This window comes from Salvelinus namaycush, chromosome 10, assembly GCF_016432855.1.
Source record: "Salvelinus namaycush isolate Seneca chromosome 10, SaNama_1.0, whole genome shotgun sequence".
Lineage (NCBI taxonomy): Eukaryota > Metazoa > Chordata > Actinopteri > Salmoniformes > Salmonidae > Salvelinus > Salvelinus namaycush.
The window spans coordinates 23,500,237-23,519,222 of record NC_052316.1 but is presented as its reverse complement, the minus strand read 5'-3'; the positions used below and the strand labels follow the sequence as shown (position 1 = coordinate 23,519,222).

Below are 18,986 nucleotides of genomic sequence, written 5' to 3'. Positions count from 1 at the left end.
ACAACCAGGGCATTCATTATTTTATCAATATAATCCGATTTAAAATATTAGGCTATGTTATTGACATTGAACTGATAATATAGCCTACTAACCAGATGTGTTAAAAATGTGTTCAACCTATTAATTGGGCTGCTATTATGTTCCGCTCCTCCGATTTAACTAAGAAACGGCAGAACGTCCAGGACCGGTCCTACCTATTAGGTCTTTATTATTATTTGCCATATGACTGAAAAAATGTGTATATATTTATACGGAATGGTGAAGTGGATGAAAGCTGCTGTGTCGCTCGGACTACCTTATTGAGGGGAAAATGTACTTACTCTGATGTGGTTGTCCCGCCTAGCTATTTTATAATTAATGCACTAACTTTAAGTCTTTCTGGATAAAAGCGTCTGTTAAATTACTCAAATGTAAGTTTCCCATTTTGTGTAACATTTTCGTGTTCATTACGGAAACCGTTTAAGAATCAAACAGAGCAAAACGATAATTCTGAATAGACAAATCCAGGTAGATCTCGTCCCGTTTCGTTCAGTTTGCTTCCCTTTAAGAAATGTTTTGCAACAGAATCGGCGTAATGTTGTAGAACGTTAGACGTACTATTTGTCCTGGTTCAGAACGTAAGCAAACGTCACCGGATATGCTGCAGAGCGGGAAGTTGAACGGGCGGGAAAAATAACAAGCGCCCAACTGAGCAAAGTCGGACAGCTAACTTTTCTTGACATCTTTTTGACAGTCAACCACTTGGAAACAAATCTACTTCGCCATCGTACTATTACAGCCACCTGTCAAGCTAAAATGTACTTGCTAGTATTCGATTTTGGTGAGCATTATTGAGCTGGATAGCTAGCTAGCTAACGCCTCGCTTATTTTGTCTAGAGAAGGATGGGAGACAGGACCCTGCTGCGGGAACTAAAGCGGTGGGCGATTGAAGAATTTAATCTACCAACCCAAAGTCTCCCAAATGACAACTACTTTAAAACGTGCGTAACGTCATTCATAAATGTCCAATTTAACGTACATGCACCTTTCTTTGGCCTTGTTGAGCTATTCCTTTTTGTCCTGGTAGGAATTCTAACTACAGGCTTTCATATCGGCAGTTGCAGACTAATTAAAACGAATTTGTCCCAACATTGAGTTAACCCAAGTAACGTTTAGTATATTGATGTTTGTTTTGATTCAGGTTATGTGTTGGCCCAGGTGCCTCTATATGGAGATATGTCACACAACATATTTTCAATCAGAGGTGGGTATGCAGACAGGTTTTTACAACCTTATTTCTTATACTTCCTAGTGTTTCTATCAATTATTTGTAGTAGCTAGGTCAACTATTGTCGTTTTGTCCTTTTACGTTTGTTCTTCCAATATCTTCGTCTATTCCTTTCTCTTTGCAGGAATGTAAGGGTTATGCGTGGAAATATCCAATGGTATCCTTTATTTTTGGTGTCTTGAGTTATCTACAAATGTGATAATTTCATTGTCTCTGAGATGACACCAACTCTTGATAGGATAACTGCCTAATTTCTCTGACATTAATATGACACATGTTTTCTTGTATGTACAGTTGTACAAGCCTTGACATTGTGATCTCTCAGGTACAAAGTTCTGCACGATAAGGAGGTACAACCATATTTCTCTAAACAAATGTCTAGATAGTTTGATAGTCTTAAATGTGATATTGTAGCAATATGTTAGTGTTATGTTTTCTGTGTGGTCATTCTTTTACATGATTGTATGTACACATTTGCAGTTGAAACTGGTAGTGGGGCAGAGTGATGCTGCTAAGCGGTTTGAGCTTCAGGAGCAGATAGATGAGCTGAGAGTAGAACTAAACCACCTGGACTCTCAAATCAAGGGGACTGAAGCACAGCTGGTTACTGAGGGTGAGCATTTGACCAAATATATAATTTTTTCTACATACCACATACTAAAATGTGCTAGGTCTGTATATGTGGATGTCCTCTTTCGCCTTGATGTGTTGTACTCTGTAATCCCTTTGTATTGAGTAGAGCAGTCCATTAACCGGAGCTGGGAGATGGTGGAGGAGAACCAATGCAGGGAGCTGCTTTTACAGGCTTTTAAGCAGCGCTGCATGAAGGAGCGCCACTCTCTTTCAGAGGATATCCGCAAGATCAGTGGGCCCTCCCAGGTTCTGGAGCAGCTGTCTAGGTGTGCTTGCTAGAGCCTCTGCCGTTTACCCTTACCATTTCTTACCACACTTCCACATGCATTTGACGCCTCAAGCCAACCCTAAATCCATTATTTCCTTTTGGTGTGTTTTGTAGGAGGGCAGAGGTGAAGGTGGTGTTTGGAAATGAAACCTCCAATAGCAGTGGGGACCATCTCAACCCATCAGGAGCAGAGCCTAAGGTTCTGGTAAGTGCTTTACTATATTTTATTACTTATATGATAGTCTTCGAAGTGATGGTTTTTCATTTTACTGGTCTTGTTTATTTTTCCCCTTAGCGTAACGTCAGAGAGTTGTGTGATGAAAGACTCCAGTTCTTCCAGTCTTTGCAAGAGAGTGAACTGAACATGACATCTTCCACTGCCACACAGTAAGAATCATCAGATGGTTTTATATAGGAACCGGAGTCATCCATGGGATACTTCTATTGATAAATCATTGTTCTCTCTCTCTTCAGCTTGACACGTGAACAGAGAACTGCAGTATTTCAGCATTGGTTAAGTGCTGTGGAGGTAGTTGCATTGTTTGCACCTAGTTAGTTACACCATGGTCTGTTTCATATATTCTTCATTTGAGTGAGAATCATATTATATATATTTTTTAATCTCATCAGGACTTGTTGCAATGCTATCCTCCGACCCAAGTGCTGTCAGCCTTGCAGTACCTGGCCTTGGGACAGGAAATTACATTGGAGGAGATGCTTGCCTCTTTGGATGTGGCTCGTGATGTTGCTGCATTACGGTAAATGGTTGGGGAAAATATAGATGTAACTTTTTTGTTTTATTTTGACCCCTTTTCTCCACAATTTCGATCTTGTCTCATCGTTGCAACTCGGTAGGCGAAGGTCGAGTCATGCGTCCTCTGAAACATGACCCGCCAAACTGCGCTTCTTAACACCCACCCGCTTAACCCAGAAGCCAGCCGCACTAATGTGCCGGAGGAAACACCGGCGAACTATGTCAGCCTGCAGGCACCCGGCCCGCCACTAGGAGTCGTTAGAGCGCGATGAGCCAAGTAAAGCCCCCCTGGCCAAACCCTCCCCTGACCTGGAAGACGCTGGGCCAATTGTGCACCACCCTATGGGACTCCCAATCACGGCCGGTTGTGATACAGCCCGGGATCGAACCCGGGTCTGTAGTGACGCCTATAGCACTGCAAAGCAGTGCCTTAGACCGCTGTGCCACTCAGGAGGCCGATAAATGGTTAAATTGATAAGAAAGTTAGCTGGACAAAAATATCTGCATGGATTTGAATTATAGGGGGCAAATGTATCTGTTTTATTTTAGGTTTCGCTACGAGAGTAATCACCTGCTGGACATCTCAAAAGAAGAGGAAAATCTACCAACCGTTAAGAGTCTTTTACAGGTGCTTTACACGTTTCCATTTACACTAAAATACCGACATGGGGCCAAGACACTGCATAGGCTGGAACAGTAATATGTGTGGGATCTTTTTGCAGTCAGCCTGGGAGGAGGTGGAACAGAGTCTGATGGAACTGGCTCAGACACGGTCACAAATTCAACAGCTCCAGACCCAGCTTCATACCCGAAAGAAAGAGGCACAGTTAGAGCTGATTGGCGGGGAATCTCAAACCGAAGCCCTGTCACAGTAAATCTGCACTATAGATTGGCTTCTTCCACATCATTTACATTACATTTACATGTCATCAATGAACATGCTCAGCCTCTAAACTAGTCATGTCAATTCATCAGAATACTCTGGTTTGTTGTCTGTATCTATTGTTTGTGATGCTCTTTACTCTTTCCCAGTTTAAAACCTATTTTCTCCCATGTTTCCGTCCTGCCCAGGTCAGTGTTTAAGCTGGAGATGCAGTGTGTGATTCAGGCAGCAGTGAGAAATGGTTTGCGGGACCAGTGTGTTCAAATGGAGCAGCATGCCAGGGACCGACAGGAGGACCTCCGCAACCTACGGAGCCAATGGCAAAACATCATGGACTTCAGACAGCTTGGGGTGAGAACCTGCCATCATTAAAACAGTGTACTTTTGTGTCTTCCACACACACCACAGCATTTCATCACTTGCCACCAATTTACCTCAATCTCAAGTGATCAAGGAACCTACCAGGTACAACTCTAAATCTGTAAACATGGGCACCCACATAGCTATCATCGTGACCAACTTGCCCTCAAAATACACCTCTGCTGTCTTCAACCAGGATCTCAGCGATCACTGCCTCATTGCCTGCGTCCGTAACGGGTCTGAGGTCAAACAACCACCCCTCATCACTGTCAAACGCTCCCTAAAATACTTCAGCGAGCAGGCCTTTCTAATCGACCTGGCCCGGGTATCCAGGGAGGATGTCAACCTCATCCCGTCAGTAGAGGATGCCTGGTTGTTCTTTAAAAGTTCTTTCCTCACCACCTTAAATAAGCATGCCCCATTCAAAAAATTTAGAACTAAGAACAGATATAGCCCCTGGTTCACTCCTGACTTGACTGCCCTTGACCAGCACAAAAACATCCTTTGGCGTACTGCATTAGCATCGAATAGCCCCCGCGATATGCAACTTTTTAAGGAAGTCAGGAACCAATATACACAGTCAGTTAGGAAAGCAAAGGCTAACTCTTTCAAACAGAAAGTTGAATCCTGTAGCACTAATTCCAAAAAGTTTTGGGACACTGTAAAGTCCATGGAGAATAAGAGCACCTCCTCCCAGCTGCCCACTGCACTGAGGCTAGGAAACACTGTCACCACCGATAAATCTACGATAATCGAGAATTTCAATAAGTATTTTTCTACGGCCGGCCATGCTTTCCACCTGGCTACCCCTAACCCAGCCAACAGTTCTGCAGCAACCTGCCCAAGCCCCCCCCTGCTTCTCCTTCACCCAAATCCAGATAGCTGATGTTCTGAAAGAGCTGCAAAATCTGGACCCCTTCAAATCAGCTGGGCTAGACAATCTGGGCCCTCTCTTTCTAAAATTATCCGCCACAATATTTGCAACCCCTATTACTAACCTGTTCAACCTCTCTTTCGTATCGTCTGAGATCCCTAAAGATTGGAAAGCTGCCGCAGTCATCCCCCTCTTCAAAGGGGGAGACACTGTAGACCCAGACTGCAACAGACCTATATCCATCCTGCCCTGCCTTTCTAAAGTCTTCGAAAGCCAAGTTAACAAACAGATCACTGACCATTTCGAACCCCACCCTACTTCTCCACTATGCAATCTGGTTTCCGAGCTGGTCATGAGTGTACCTCAGCCACGCTCAAGGTCCTAAACGATATCATAACCACCATCGATAAGAGACATTACTGTGCAGCCGTCTTCATCGACCTGGCCAAGGCTTTCGACTCTGTCAATCACAGAATTCTTATTGGCAGACTCAATAGCCTTGGTTTCTCAAATGACTGCCTCGCCTGGTTCACTAACTACTTCTCAGATAGAGTTCAGTGTGTCAAATCGGAGGGAATGTTGTCCGGACCTCTGGCAGTCTCTATGGGGGTGCCACAGGATAAAATTCTCGGGTTGACTCTTTTCTCTGTATATATCAATGATGTCGCTCTTGCTGCTGGTGACTCTCTGATCCACCTCTACGCAGACGACACCATTCTGTATATATCTGGCCCTTCTTTGGACACTGTGCAACAAACCTTCAAACGAGCTCCAAACGAGCTAACCGTAGAACACTCCTTCTGTGGTTTCCAACTGCTTTTAAATGCAAGTAAATCTAAGTGCATGCTCTTCAACCGACCGCTGCCCGCCCGACTAGCATCACTACTCTGCACGGTTCTGACCTAGAATATGTGGACAGCTACAAATACCTCGGTGTCTGGTTAAACTGTAAACTCTCCTTCCAGACTCACATTAAGCATCTCCAATCCAATATTACATCTAGAATCGGCTTCCTATTTCGCAACAAAGCCTCCTTCACTCGTGCTGCTAAACATACCCTCGTAAAACTGACTATCCTACCGATCCTTGACTTCGGCGATGTCATTTACAAAATAGCTTCCAACACTCTACTCAGCAAATTGGATGCAGTCTATCACAGTGCCATCCGTTTTGTCACTAAAGCTCCACATACTACCCACCACTGCGACCTGTACGCTCTCGTTGGCTGGCCCTCACTACATATCCGTCGCCAGACCCACTGGCTCCAGGTCATCTATAAGCCTTTGCTAGGTAAAGCCCCGCCTTATCTCAGCTCACTGGTCACCATAGCAACACCCATCCGTAGCACGCGTTCCAGCAGGTATATTTCACTGGTCATCCCCAAAGTCAGCACCTACTTTGGCCACCTTTCCTTCCAGTTCTCTGCTGCCAGTGACTAGAACGAATTGCAAAAGTCGCTGGAGACTTATCTCCCTCACTAACTATAAGCATCAGCTGTCAGAGCAGCTTACCAATCACTGCACCTGTACACAGCCCATCTGTAAATAGCTCAACCAACTACCTCATCCCCATATTGTTATTTTTTTTCTCTTTTGCACTCCAGTATCTCTACTTGCACATCTATCACTCCAGTGTTAATGCTAAATTGTAATTATCTCGCCACTATGGCCTATTTATTGCCTTACCTCCCTCCTCTTACTACATTTGCACACACTGTATATAGAGTTTACTATTGTGTTATTGACTGTACGTTTGTCTATCCCATGTGTAACTGTTGTTTTTGTCGCACTGCTTTCCTTTATCTTGGCCAGGTCGCAGTTGTAAATGAGGACTTGTTCTTAAATGGCCTACCTGTTAAAATAAAGGTAAAAAATGAAATGTGACACTTTTTTCTTTATAGGATGTCAGGCAGGAACAGATAAGCGGTCTGATCAAGGGGAACTCAACAGCTAAGACTGAACTGACTCGTGTGCACAAGGAGGTAGGCCCACTCTATGGTGCTGTGTACTGTAATGCATATTGTGTAAACAGTGGCCATCTAACTTGACCTTTTCTTCTCTCCTGTCTGACCTAAGATTGGACAGTTTGTCCAGGGAAAGCTGGTTCCCCAGTTTGCTAAAGTTCTTTCAGCAGCCAATAGGCTTCGCAACTCTGTGTCCCAGGAGGCCAGACAGTTTGGAAACGTGTCACTATTGACACTTGACCGCAGGATCATTGAAGGGTAAGCGCTTCATATTTGTTTGTGTTTGATGGGTGAGAGGTGTTATTATCCTTCTAATCACTATTTGGTCTGGATGAGAAAAAATGCTCAAATGGACATGTTTCAGATGGTTAAGTTTTGTAAACTGCTATATATATTTCAGCAAGCAGAGAATTCCAGCAGCTTGGTTGTCTATCCATCGCTTGCATTCCTTGCCCTTCCACAATCTGTGTCAAAGCCTGGCTTTCCCAATGTATCGAGTGAGTCCCAGCTGATTATTCCATGACCATTTATGCACCTAGTGGTTTGCTTCTTGCTCTTATCCTCTTGTTTATTTATGTATTGTCTGTTTTGTGCCTGCTTTATGATTCTCTGCCAGGCCCCTGAGGAACTGTACACCCAAGCTCTATCCCAGCATCTGGAGCTTCGATTTCTGCGTCGTTTGCTGCAATTGCACTCCTCCTCTTTAACAAATGTAGAGAAGCAGGGAGCGCTGCTTCCTGCACCTGACCAACAAGGTACAGATCTTCTATAGAGTTCAAAGATGCAAACTAACAAATGGGAGACCTCGATGCCATCCAATCAGATGCCAATCAAACTGTATCACTCATCTTTACCTAGTTAACCAAAGGCAGATTATGCGATCGTACATGTTTGATCTCTTCGTCTCGCTTTCATCTCCCTTTTATGTATTCCTCCTTAGCCCTCCTGCTACGTGTCCTGGAGGAAGACAAGGAGCTGCTTAAGTCTTTATTGCCCAAGGTTCGGGAGCTTACCCAGCGCTGCTCACAGGGCCTTTCTTATGGGTATCAGGTCAAGATTGCCATTTCCCATTGGTAAGTGCTACCATTTACACTTTCTCCCATATAACTCTTACTCATATTGAACCTCCATATTATTCACCAGCTACTATTGACAATTCACCTTTTTCTTGTGTTATTTCTGTGCAGGTGGGATCAGCCTGCTCAGTTTGCTCTGCCTGACATACGCAAGGGGGGACTGACTTTTCAGCAGTGGCTACAGAGGTGGAAATTTGCAGTTAAGGCTTCTTGATGAGCTCCCTAGAAAATAAAGACAAGACTGAAGTGCATAGATACCCAGCAAACAGGATGTCCAGGGGACCATGACACAACCTCCCGAAGTTCTGGGGACATCCTTACGACTAATTTCTGTTTGAGGGTATGCACCAAGGTGAATTTTAGAGAACATTACTGTTCTTTGTAGTACTAAAACTACAATTTTATTCCCACTGGCATTAATTTACAATATTGTTTGTTTATCACATCTTCTTTTTGCTAAACATGATGTAAATTTCAATTGTCTTTATGCCATTAAATTAACTTTGCCTGCACCTTATCTCTGTTTTAATGTGCTTGATGGTTAATCTCAATCACAAATGTAATCCTATGTGACCATTAGTTGTTATCCATATGACCATATTATTGACAATACAGACAAATACTTTTTTGGTTGGTAGAGGAATAGATTGTTGAAATAAATGAGTGTTCCATATAGGACCACTTTGTTCATGGTGTGGTTTTGCAATGTCTGTGAGCTGTAGTTGTATGAATAATACTAATATCCTGTGTTTATAGGCAACTAGCAATATTCAGGACTTGTTCTTGACACATGGAATGGTTTTCTGTGTGATTTGCATTGTTTGACCAATTTTATGGCACGCCCTGTACTTTCCTTCCCCGTTGATGAGAAGCGGGCAGTCAAATGACATTGCTCACACCGGTCATATCTCGATCTTTGCAAGTGGAGGCATTCGTAAAAAATGCCAATTATACGTGGAACGTGGACACTTATGTACAAATTTGTCCTCTAGTCTGCGTATGAAGGTGTGAAAATTGAAAAAGGACTACTGTTATATTGAACGATGATGCAGAACAATCCCGAGCACCGACTCAAGTTATGCTGCGTTCATAAACAAGTGGGAAGGTGTTATTTACCTCATTCAACTGGGAAAGGCCACATGAACGGCCCTTCCAACTGGTAATTACTAGTCTATCATCGCTGAGTGCGGCTTCTCCCACATACTGACCTCTGAAGTTACCCACTAAGGAAATTATCTCGATAACAGCATTTTCGGCAGTTAAATGTAACAAAACATAAAAATCATAATTGTTTACAAGCATGATAGCTGTACCTTTCGTTTATGGTTGAAGTAGCTTGTTGGCCATTAGCCAATCTGCATTTCTCAACGAGTTGAACCGTGAATGCATCCAATTGGTAATAACCACCTTCCCACTTTGTTATGAACGCATCATTATGAAGCCGACTCCACCCCTTTCTCCATGCGTCTGCGCACTGATCAACTGTGCTTCCGGATGCCAAGATTGAGCAAGACTGACTGCACAGCTGCCGCCGAATTTAAAGAGACAGGCAATCGTTTATTTAAAATAACATAATCAGCAACCATTGTCTCAAAGCTTGTTTTAAAAGAGGCTTCACTCTGACATAGCGCACCAGTAGTAGTCACCCGTTGGACCAATAATGGCGTTCAATCAAAGTCAAATCGAGTAGTAGCTTATCATCATAGCCAAGTTACCTGGTTGGATTTTCCCTCTTGCTTGCTGGCTAATGTTAGCCAAATAAGCGTTGCTAGCTGGTTTCCCGACGAAGAGCAAGATTTGTCGGCTAGCCAACAACCATATACTGAAGCTTATTATCAAGTAGTAGTGGCTACTATCGCCGGGATAATGGCGAAAATTCAGGCACACAGCAACACGAAGCAAATAAACCAAATTCAAGACAAGGCCTATGTTGTACAAAAACAAGTGCAACAACAGCACTTTCAGAAACTGAAGGTAAGAGACGCGAACAAAAATGGAAAAGTCTTCATCAGAACCATTTTGTGTTCGTCAGAAATTGGCCATCTCTCGATGCTAACGAGTTAGCTTACTAGCTAATCATAAGGGGTTCTGATTGGAATGTTACTAGTTAGATAACGCTAGTTGGCGTTTGTTGTCGCATGCATGCACAGTACTTTAGTGGAGGTTAGCAAACGCCAGTTAACTTGCGTTCTTCAATGGCGTTAAACACGATTTTAGTAATGAGTCACTGGGTCATCCAAATACAGCCTAGTAGGACATAACGTTAGTTATTTAGCAAGTTGATTTGGCTGGCTAGAAGCTACCTAGTTTCGATTGTCAGATAACTTCGGACATCCGAAGTTCCTTGTTCACCTTCTCTGCCCACACTACCAGGCAGAACAAAGTCAAACGTGCGTTGTCTAGAATGGGATGGTGTTTGTTGGCACAAAATGGGAGACTTGTCTTTGCTGGTTTGTAATCCGAGGTCGACAGATAGCAAACATACTCGCCGATTCACTTGTTTGGTTATGAACAGCATGGTATATTTAGAAAACCCCAACGTTTGTTATTGTTTATTCAGGCGTATTCCTTGTTTTCCACCAAGCACACAGAACCATCGATTTTGTTAGCTAGCTAACCATACAGTTTACGTTTTCATAGTTGGCCAGATTTGAGCTACGTTAATGTATCAAAGACAAAGGTGTTTCGATGTCATGTATAGTAAGCCTATTTAAACTAGTCTGAGCAAGATTTTTTTTATCTGCCTATTATTTGAAGTGTAGCTGCAAATTAATACTGGTAGATAGTTGGAAAGGTAGCTAGCTAAACGAGTTATGGTCAAGACGTGCCATAAGTTATTCAGCTAATGACTGCATTGAGGAGCAACATGATTGGTTTGCCCCTGTGTTTGTGAACGTGTAATAACAGTGATAACATACCACACTATGTTCTTTGTTGATGATCTGGTGGTAATCTGGAGTGGGCCCCTTAATTTCTTGCATTTTATGGAGAGAGAAAAAAATAAAATTTGCCTCACCATTATCTTTACCCTCAGGTTGAAGATGCTCTATCATACCTGGACCAAGTGAAAATACGATTTGGGAATGACCCTGGAATATACAACAAATTTCTTGACATAATGAAAGAATTTAAATCACAAAGGTATAGCATTTCCCTTTCCCATTTCTTGATAAGTGATTAAATTTAATAGTATAAAAATCTAAAAGGCCCAATGCAGCCATTTTTATATTAATATCAAATCATTTCTGGCTAACAATTACATACCTTACTGTAATAGATTTCCATTAAAATGGACTAAAAGTATATTTTTGGGCAAAAAACTTTAATCATGTGAATAAACTTTAATCATTTGTTAGGGCTGAGTGGGGCGGGGGGAACTGAAATGTGTTGAAAGCAGATGTTCTTAATGCCATCTCATTTAAGGTCATGTCCTCTGTTCCTATAAAAGTATTTTTCTCCTCGTTCATAGCATTGACACACCAGGTGTTATAAACCGTGTGTCTCAGCTCTTCCACGGACACCCGGACCTTGTCTTGGGATTCAATGCCTTCCTGCCCCCAGGCTATCGGATAGAGATTCCCAAGAATGGAGTGGTTTTCCTTCAGTCACCTTTCTCTGCCCAGGTGGGTCACTATAAATGTGTATTGATTGCGTTTCCAGACAATCGTAATACTGGCTGCCTCTGCACAACAAGTTGTGTAACCCAGTTTTATGAATCAATATCCACACAAAGTACTGGTAGTGGGCCTATATATAAGTGGAGTTGACACAACTTTTCCACCAGAGCAGACCACATGGTCACACACGAAGGTGCTCTTAAGATGCATGTTGTGAAGTTAATTTATGTTTAACATGAGTGTGCCTTTTCTTTGGTAGGTCTCCCCAGGCCAGGGGAAGAGTATTGCAAGCCCTGCTGTGAGTGCCACTGGCTCATCTGTTGCTGAAGCTGGGTCTGCCCAAAGTGAAGCTGTGGCATCGCCTGAAAGCATCTCCTCGTCCTCTGGACCCCCAGAGCCCCCCAGTAGACTGTCCTTGCCACTCCCCAGCAGAGAGAGCCAGTCCCAGCCACAGTCCTCCTTGGTGTCCCCCCCTGCCTCGGAGCCCAGCCCAGTAGAATTTGACAGTGCTATCAGCTATGTCAACAAGATCAAAAACCGCTTCTTAGACCATCCAGAGATCTACAGATCCTTCCTTGAGATACTACACACTTACCAGGTACACTGTGTCATCAATATGGTAATTGATTTGTTTTTCTGTCAATTGAAAACAACACATTTGATTGATGTCTGCTTAAAGTGAAGTTGTTTGCTAGCATCTAGGTCAAGGCCACTTTAAATTGTTGCAGATGAGTGTGTATCCTATCACAGTTACTCAGATGGAACAAAGGTCAGTTTTTGTGTTTACAGAAGGAGCAGCTTGATGTCAAGGAGAGCCGGGGTCGTAGTAGTAGTGGGATGACAGAGGATGAAGTTTTCTCAAAAGTGGCCAGCCTCTTCAAAGGCCAAGAGGACTTACTGGCTGAGTTTGGACAGTTCTTACCAGATGCTAAGAGATCATTGGTTAGTATTTTCCCCTTCTTTCTGAGATTGTTACCTGTCATTGGTCATTATGTTTGATCAGTTGATTTTCAGTGCCATTTGTGTTGCTATATCGAACTATCAGTTCTGTGTTCTTTCAGTTCACTGGCAGCTCCCTGACAGGGAAAGACCAACTGAAGAGGGCAGAGGATGAGGATATGAGCAAACATAGCAAGAAGAGATCAAGGCCCATGCTGCTGCCGCACATGACGCCACTGCTCAAGGTTTGGACTTAATCACACATTCATATGCTTTAGCATTTTCCTAGAAGACCTTTACTCTATGTGATTGGTTATGGTTTGGTTATTTTAGAAAAAGATGAAGTTTTCGTGCTCCCAAGACCAGTCCTTTGCCTCAGTTGGGAAGCATGGAGTCTTGCGGGAGTTCACCTTTTTTGACAAGGTAATGCTCAAGACAGTACAAGTGTCAGTGTTGGAATGATTCCATAATGTTTTGGCTCTGACAGACATCAAGAAATCCTTGGTCACTAATGACGATAATGTTTTGATTCGTTGCAGGTCCGACGTTTCTTCAAGAGCCAGGAGGTGTATGAAAACTTCCTCCGCTGCATTGCTTTGTTTAACCAGGAAGTGGTTTCGGGAGCAGAGCTGCTGCAGCTTGTCACCCCCTTTTTGGGGTAAGTGGACTGTGGGAGCTTGCATTGGACCATGGGAGCTTTCAAAGGGAACAGTCACTGATGTCTTCCGGAGTAAATAAATGCATACTGATATTTTTGTAGGGCAGTATGTTTTGCCAAGTCTCCTCTTGAGACATTCGTTTATTTGTACATGTTCATTATTTCCTCCAGGAAGTTTCCAGAGCTATATACCCAGTTCAAGTCATTTCTGGGGGACAAAGAGCTCTCTCATTCAATGTCTGGCCTGTCAGACCGCTACATGGAAGGGGGTGGGGGCAGGGAGGTTGACTATGCATCTTGCAAGCGCCTGGGATCTAGCTACAGAGCACTACCCAAGACTTACCAGCAGCCCAAGTGCAGCGGTCGCACTGCCATCTGCAAAGAGGTCTGCATAAATTAAACAAGTTCTGTTTTTTAAGATTTGCCATTCCAGCACTAATTTCTAGTCCAAGTTCATAACATTTTTTGAGTCTGTTAGTGGAAACAACTTTTTTTCTGTCTTGAGTGCTAGATATCTGGCCTTGACAGGAATTACTGTTGCTCCAGTAGCTGTGAATCTACTCCCATACAAGTTTTGTTTGTCAGTGCATGCCAATTCTTAGTCATTTCCCCCCCCACATTCTTTTAGAGTTCAACTTGACCAATGTTTAGTTGGAGCTTTTAACTTGACATCTGTGTCAGATAGTGAGGATAAGGTATTGGTAACGACCAATCAGAATTGAGCATGTGATTATTATTTTTCCCAGACACCAATGGCTTCTGGTTGGCTTTAATGATAATATTCTTAATTGTATGGTTATTGAAAGTGAAACCAAATAGGTGTTAAAGTCCTGACTTCCTGCATTTCCAGGTGTTGAATGACACCTGGGTTTCCTTCCCCTCGTGGTCAGAGGACTCTACGTTTGCAAGCTCTAAGAAAACCCCATACGAGGAGCAGCTTCATCGCTGTGAGGATGAGAGGTTTGAAGTAAGCAAGATGATATATCAGAACTACTATTACTACAGCCACCAACTATATACAAACAGACTTTTCTCCCTTATCTACCCAGGGCATCGTTCTGCAGAATCATTTAGATGAACATGTTCCAGAACGATTGCTAATGGTTATTTTCCTGTTTTCTCAAGTTGGATGTGGTCCTGGAGACAAACCTAGCCACCATCCGGGTCCTGGAGAGTGTTCAGAAGAAGCTGTCCCGTCTGTCGCCCGAGGACCAGGACCGCTTCCGTCTGGACGACTGTCTGGGTGGCACCTCTGAGGTCATCCAGCGCCGAGCCGTCTACCGTATCTATGGCGATAAGGCCCCTGAGATTATAGAGGGTCTGAAGAGGAGTCCTGCTACTGCTGTGCCTGTGGTGCTCAAGAGGTCAGGGTGCACACACAAACCACACACACATCCAGGGGTGAAACTAAGATACTTGGCTAATGTGAATCTAGCTGTGTGTTCATTCTTCCATGTCTTCTCTGCTGTGTCTGTAGATTGAAAGCAAAGGAGGAGGAGTGGAGAGAAGCCCAGCAGGGCTTTAACAAGATCTGGAGGGAGCAGTATGAGAAGGCCTACCTCAAGTCCCTGGACCACCAGGGGGTCAACTTCAAGCAGAATGACATGAAGGCCCTCCGATCCAAGAGCCTGCTCAATGAGATTGAAAGTGTTTATGATGAGGTGAGTACTCCGATGTCAATTCAGTCTACTTTCTTTGTATTGATAAACTGATACATCTCCTCTCTGTGTCTAACACGTCTGTATCCCTCAGCGTCAGGAGCAGAGCACAGAGGAGGGGGGCGTGGGCCAGCAGGGGCGTGATGGGAGCAGTGCGGCAGTGGTCAGCGAGCCACACATGGTGTTCACCTATGAGGACAAGCAGATCCTGGAGGATGCTGCCTCCCTCATCATCTACCACGTCAAACGCCAGCCCACCATCCACAAGGATGACAAGGACCATATCAAGCGTATCATCCAGCACTTTGTCCCTGACCTATTCTTCTCCCGCCGCGGCGAGCTCAGCGAGACGGAGGAGTGGACGGACGAGGAGGCCGAGGTGGAGGAACGAGGAGACCGAGGAGGTGGTGGTGGTAGCAGCAGCATAACAGGAGCAGTGGCAGCACCCGTTGGCCAGCCGCAGCAACACCAGCAACTGAACGGGGAGTCGAGGCGGCGGCGCTGCACCTCTCCTCAGACAGTGGAGCTGGGTGGAGCCTCCTCTCACAGCCTGGCCCCAGAAGGAGGGGAGAAGGTTGACCTGAGAGACCCCGAGGCAGAGCACCAGAAGGAGCTGGACGGAGTCTACAACCTATTCTTTGTCAACAACAACTGGTACTTCTTCCTGCGGCTGCACCAGACCCTGTGCCAGCGGCTGCTGAGGGTGTACCGGCAGGCAGAACGGCAGCTGCTGGAGCACCGGGCCGAGCAGAACCGTGAAAGGCTGCTGATGGCAGAGGGCCGCAGGGATAAGGCCAGCGACCTGGCCATGGAGCTCCGCCTCAAACAGCCAAGTAAGAGAAATTCTCAGATTTTGTCTTTTAATATTTTGTATTCCGCATTGGTGAGTGTATCTGTATGGGAGAGGGAACATTGGGCTAAAGGTGGCCTTTTTTTTTTTTTTGTACTCGATCCACAGGTGAGGTGGAACTGGAGGAGTACTACCCAGCGTTTTTGGACATGGTGCGCAGTCTTCTGGATGGGAACCTGGAGTCTACGCAGTATGAGGACACACTGCGGGAGATGTTCACCATCCACGCCTACATCGGCTTCACCATCGACAAGCTCATCCAGAATACCATTAGACAGGTCAGGGTTGTCTCTTACTTTAGCTGCCAGATTGCATTCTACATAACCAGATCCATATTCGTTCACTACATATTCATGCTTTACCTCAATAACATTGTGATCCTGATGTGTTTGACTGTTCTCTGAATGCCTGTAGGTTCTCCTTCCTTTGGGCTGACATATCATTTCTCTGTCTCTGTGCAGCTGCAGCACCTGGTGAGTGACGAGGTGTGCCTACAGGTGGCTGAGCTGTACCTGGCTGAGAGGAAGAGGGGTGCAGCGGGGGGGAACCTGTCGTCCCAGTGTGTGAGAGCAGCCTGGGAGACCAGCTACCAGTGGAAGTCTGAGAGGGTCATGGCTGAGGAGAACTGCTTCAAGGTAACGGCCTGCCCTGGGGAGACAAACGCTGAACCTTTTAGCCTTGAATATTTGATGAGATTTTCTATTGATTCTGTGCTTGAGCATGGGGAGACTCCGAGGGTGTGTCTTTTTATTTGGTTGACAGGGAATAGTTTCCTCCTAGCATTAGTGTAGGGCTTTAGCTGCTGCTTTTTTGGAACAGAGATTTTTTGCATTCTGAAACCGTCATAAGTGTTAATCGTTGATGTTTAATGGCTTGCTGTGGCCTTTGTAGGTGTTGTTCATTCAGAACAAAGGCCAGGTCACCTTGACCATTGAGCTGCTGGACACAGAGGAGGCCCAGGCCGATGATCCCCTGGATGTGCAGGTAAAGAATCCTATGGACAGTCACACCTATAGAATGTCACAGGATTCCCTTTGGACATGAACATAGACTGACCTTGTAAGGGAACTTGCTGCTTCAGATTTTGATGGGCAGCTTGTGTTTATACAACACAGGTTGAGGTTATTAAATTGTAAACATTATTAGTTCTCCCACCCACTTTCAAAAGTCAATACAAGGTAAAATGATCATTAAACCCCTGAGTTTGTGGCCTTTTTGTTATTTAATCTCAGTTTTAGTGTTTTTTAATGTCCTGGCCTTTTTCCATATTGATTACATTTTCTCTTTCCCTGTCCAGTGCCTGTCCAGCTATATGGAACAGTTTGTAGGGACAGAGTCGACGCTTTGCTCGCAGACTGAAGGCTACTTTTTCAAACCTGTATTTTTGCCCAGGTAAGAGATTCATGCTATTACCGTTAGTTGTGATGTCCATATATTGGCCATCGTATGAAGCCACATTATTTCCCTAGATGTTACATAGCAATCCTCTCTTGTGTTTTCACATTTTGTCATTTCACTGTCTTAACTAATGACTGCGTAAAAGTATTTGAGTGCAGATGGTTTCTGCCCGCCATAACAGTAATGCACAAAATGAGTCCTGGTATCACAGGCCCTGATTTGAATCTGAATGTGGCTGTCCCTGTGGTCCTCTGTCTGATCCTGAGGCATAGTATTTTCCTTCTGATATACTCTGACTGTCCCCCGCTTCCCTGTGCTACCGTGTGTGGGTCTCTGTGTGTAGGAACCTGAGGCACTTCAGACGCTGGCAGGTGCGGCAGGTGGAGGCGATGCGCTGCAGACGGGAGTGGCACAGGCAGCTGGGAGTGGAGAGTGCTGGCAGTCTGGACTGCCGCTTTAAACTCAACACCCACAAGATGGTGTTCGTCATGAACTCTGAGGACTACATGTACCGCCGGGGAGCGCTGGTCAAAGCCAGGAAGGTAGCTATTAGTATTTATGTCTTACTCTGTGTATGTTTTGAGGTGAAGAACAGCTAAGGCAGGAATATCTTGTCTCTTTAATGATTTATAGCTTTAGATGGCAGACATAAATTCTGGTTCCAAGTTAATTTAATGTTATGTGTCTTGTTTTGGCATCAGCTAGACCTTATCATCCAGACTGTTTCCACAGTGGTGCAGGAAGCCCTGTCTGTAGGTTTGACTAACTCTTCCCGTCTCTCTCCCTCAGTCCCAGCACAGGGTGGCTGTGAAACAGCACGAGCGCTTTGACAAGTGGCACCAGGGCTGGCTGGCAGAGCACGTGCCTCCGGCAGCCGATCGCTCGGTCCACGACTGGCTGATGGGTGAGGAAGAAGAAGACATGATCCCCTGCAAGACCACCTGCCTCAACACACAGGTCAAAGGCCTGCCTGTCAACAGATACCAGGTGCATTACAGTAGGAAACCCCCCTCTCCCTAGAGGCTGGATCCACACACAATCTCTCACACACACACACCTGACCTACTACACACACGGAGAGAGACTAGGTGGACTTTGCAGACGTGTTGAGACTGAGATTGGGGGATCCAGTGCGGACACAGGAGCTCTTCATCCGATTCACCCATGCTGCTTCTCTGTTCACACAGTCAGCAGTGCAAGCAGAGGGACGTGAGAATAAAATCATTGTTTGTTTCAGAAATGTTTGTTTCAGAAATGTGAATGTCTCTTTTTTTAAAGTCCATTGTAGTTTTTAGCTTCTGAAGCCAGAGGGCCTTTGTTTGTTTTTGTATATGTTTATACTGAAGTACTGAGAAATGGTTAGAAATGTGTTTCATGCTCCACAATGTCTTTTGTACAGTAAGTTCAACTTCAGTAATTTGATTACTGTATGTGCATATACAACTGTACACATTTTATATATGCATTTACATGAATATGATAAAATGTAAAATTACATGGATCTTAGTGTTTTGCAGGCAGCCAATTCTTGATATTTACTTTTTTCTGGTCATTTTTCTTTTTCTTGTGACTAAACAGATGATTGATTGCCAGTGTGACAAGTCCTCACAATTGATTTAACTTTGTACATTTTATGGAACATCAGAATTATGTATCATATTCAAATCTTTACTTTGGTTTGTCATTTTGCATACTAAAATAAACAATATCAGTGTTAAAAAAATAATGTATAACATTTATCCTGTATCAGTTATCATGAATAAACAACCTAGTTGTGAACTTCTTAAA

General features: G+C 44.3%; 2 protein-coding genes across 3 annotated transcripts; both read left to right on the top strand.

Moving 5' to 3' along the window:
• Positions 1-653: 653 nt before the first annotated feature.
• Positions 654-8,590, top strand: LOC120054494 (HAUS augmin-like complex subunit 5). The gene is made up of 19 exons (XM_039001919.1): positions 654-980; positions 1,181-1,243; positions 1,392-1,424; positions 1,593-1,617; positions 1,748-1,880; positions 2,007-2,166; positions 2,283-2,373; positions 2,464-2,555; positions 2,643-2,697; positions 2,799-2,926; positions 3,472-3,550; positions 3,645-3,793; positions 3,994-4,156; positions 6,940-7,020; positions 7,115-7,260; positions 7,403-7,499; positions 7,619-7,757; positions 7,943-8,075; positions 8,190-8,590. Exons 1-19 carry the CDS (start codon positions 883-885, stop codon positions 8,290-8,292), a joined length of 1,968 nt encoding a protein of 655 aa, XP_038857847.1. The 5' UTR covers positions 654-882; the 3' UTR covers positions 8,293-8,590.
• Positions 8,591-9,604: 1,014 nt separating this feature from the next.
• LOC120054865 (paired amphipathic helix protein Sin3b-like) lies at positions 9,605-18,986 on the top strand. 2 transcript variants are annotated; one of them, XM_039002554.1, is made up of 19 exons: positions 9,605-10,052; positions 11,113-11,219; positions 11,548-11,701; positions 11,955-12,314; positions 12,485-12,637; positions 12,757-12,879; positions 12,968-13,057; positions 13,174-13,292; positions 13,464-13,677; positions 14,143-14,259; positions 14,418-14,656; positions 14,770-14,953; positions 15,045-15,783; positions 15,909-16,078; positions 16,262-16,435; positions 16,692-16,784; positions 17,098-17,192; positions 17,542-17,740; positions 17,988-18,986. In XM_039002554.1, exons 1-19 carry the CDS (start codon positions 9,945-9,947, stop codon positions 18,216-18,218), a joined length of 3,669 nt encoding a protein of 1,222 aa, XP_038858482.1. In that variant the 5' UTR covers positions 9,605-9,944; the 3' UTR covers positions 18,219-18,986. The 2 variants fall into 2 exon arrangements, with proteins under 2 accessions (XP_038858482.1, XP_038858483.1); XM_039002555.1 differs by having other exon boundaries at positions 9,606-10,052; positions 11,955-12,293.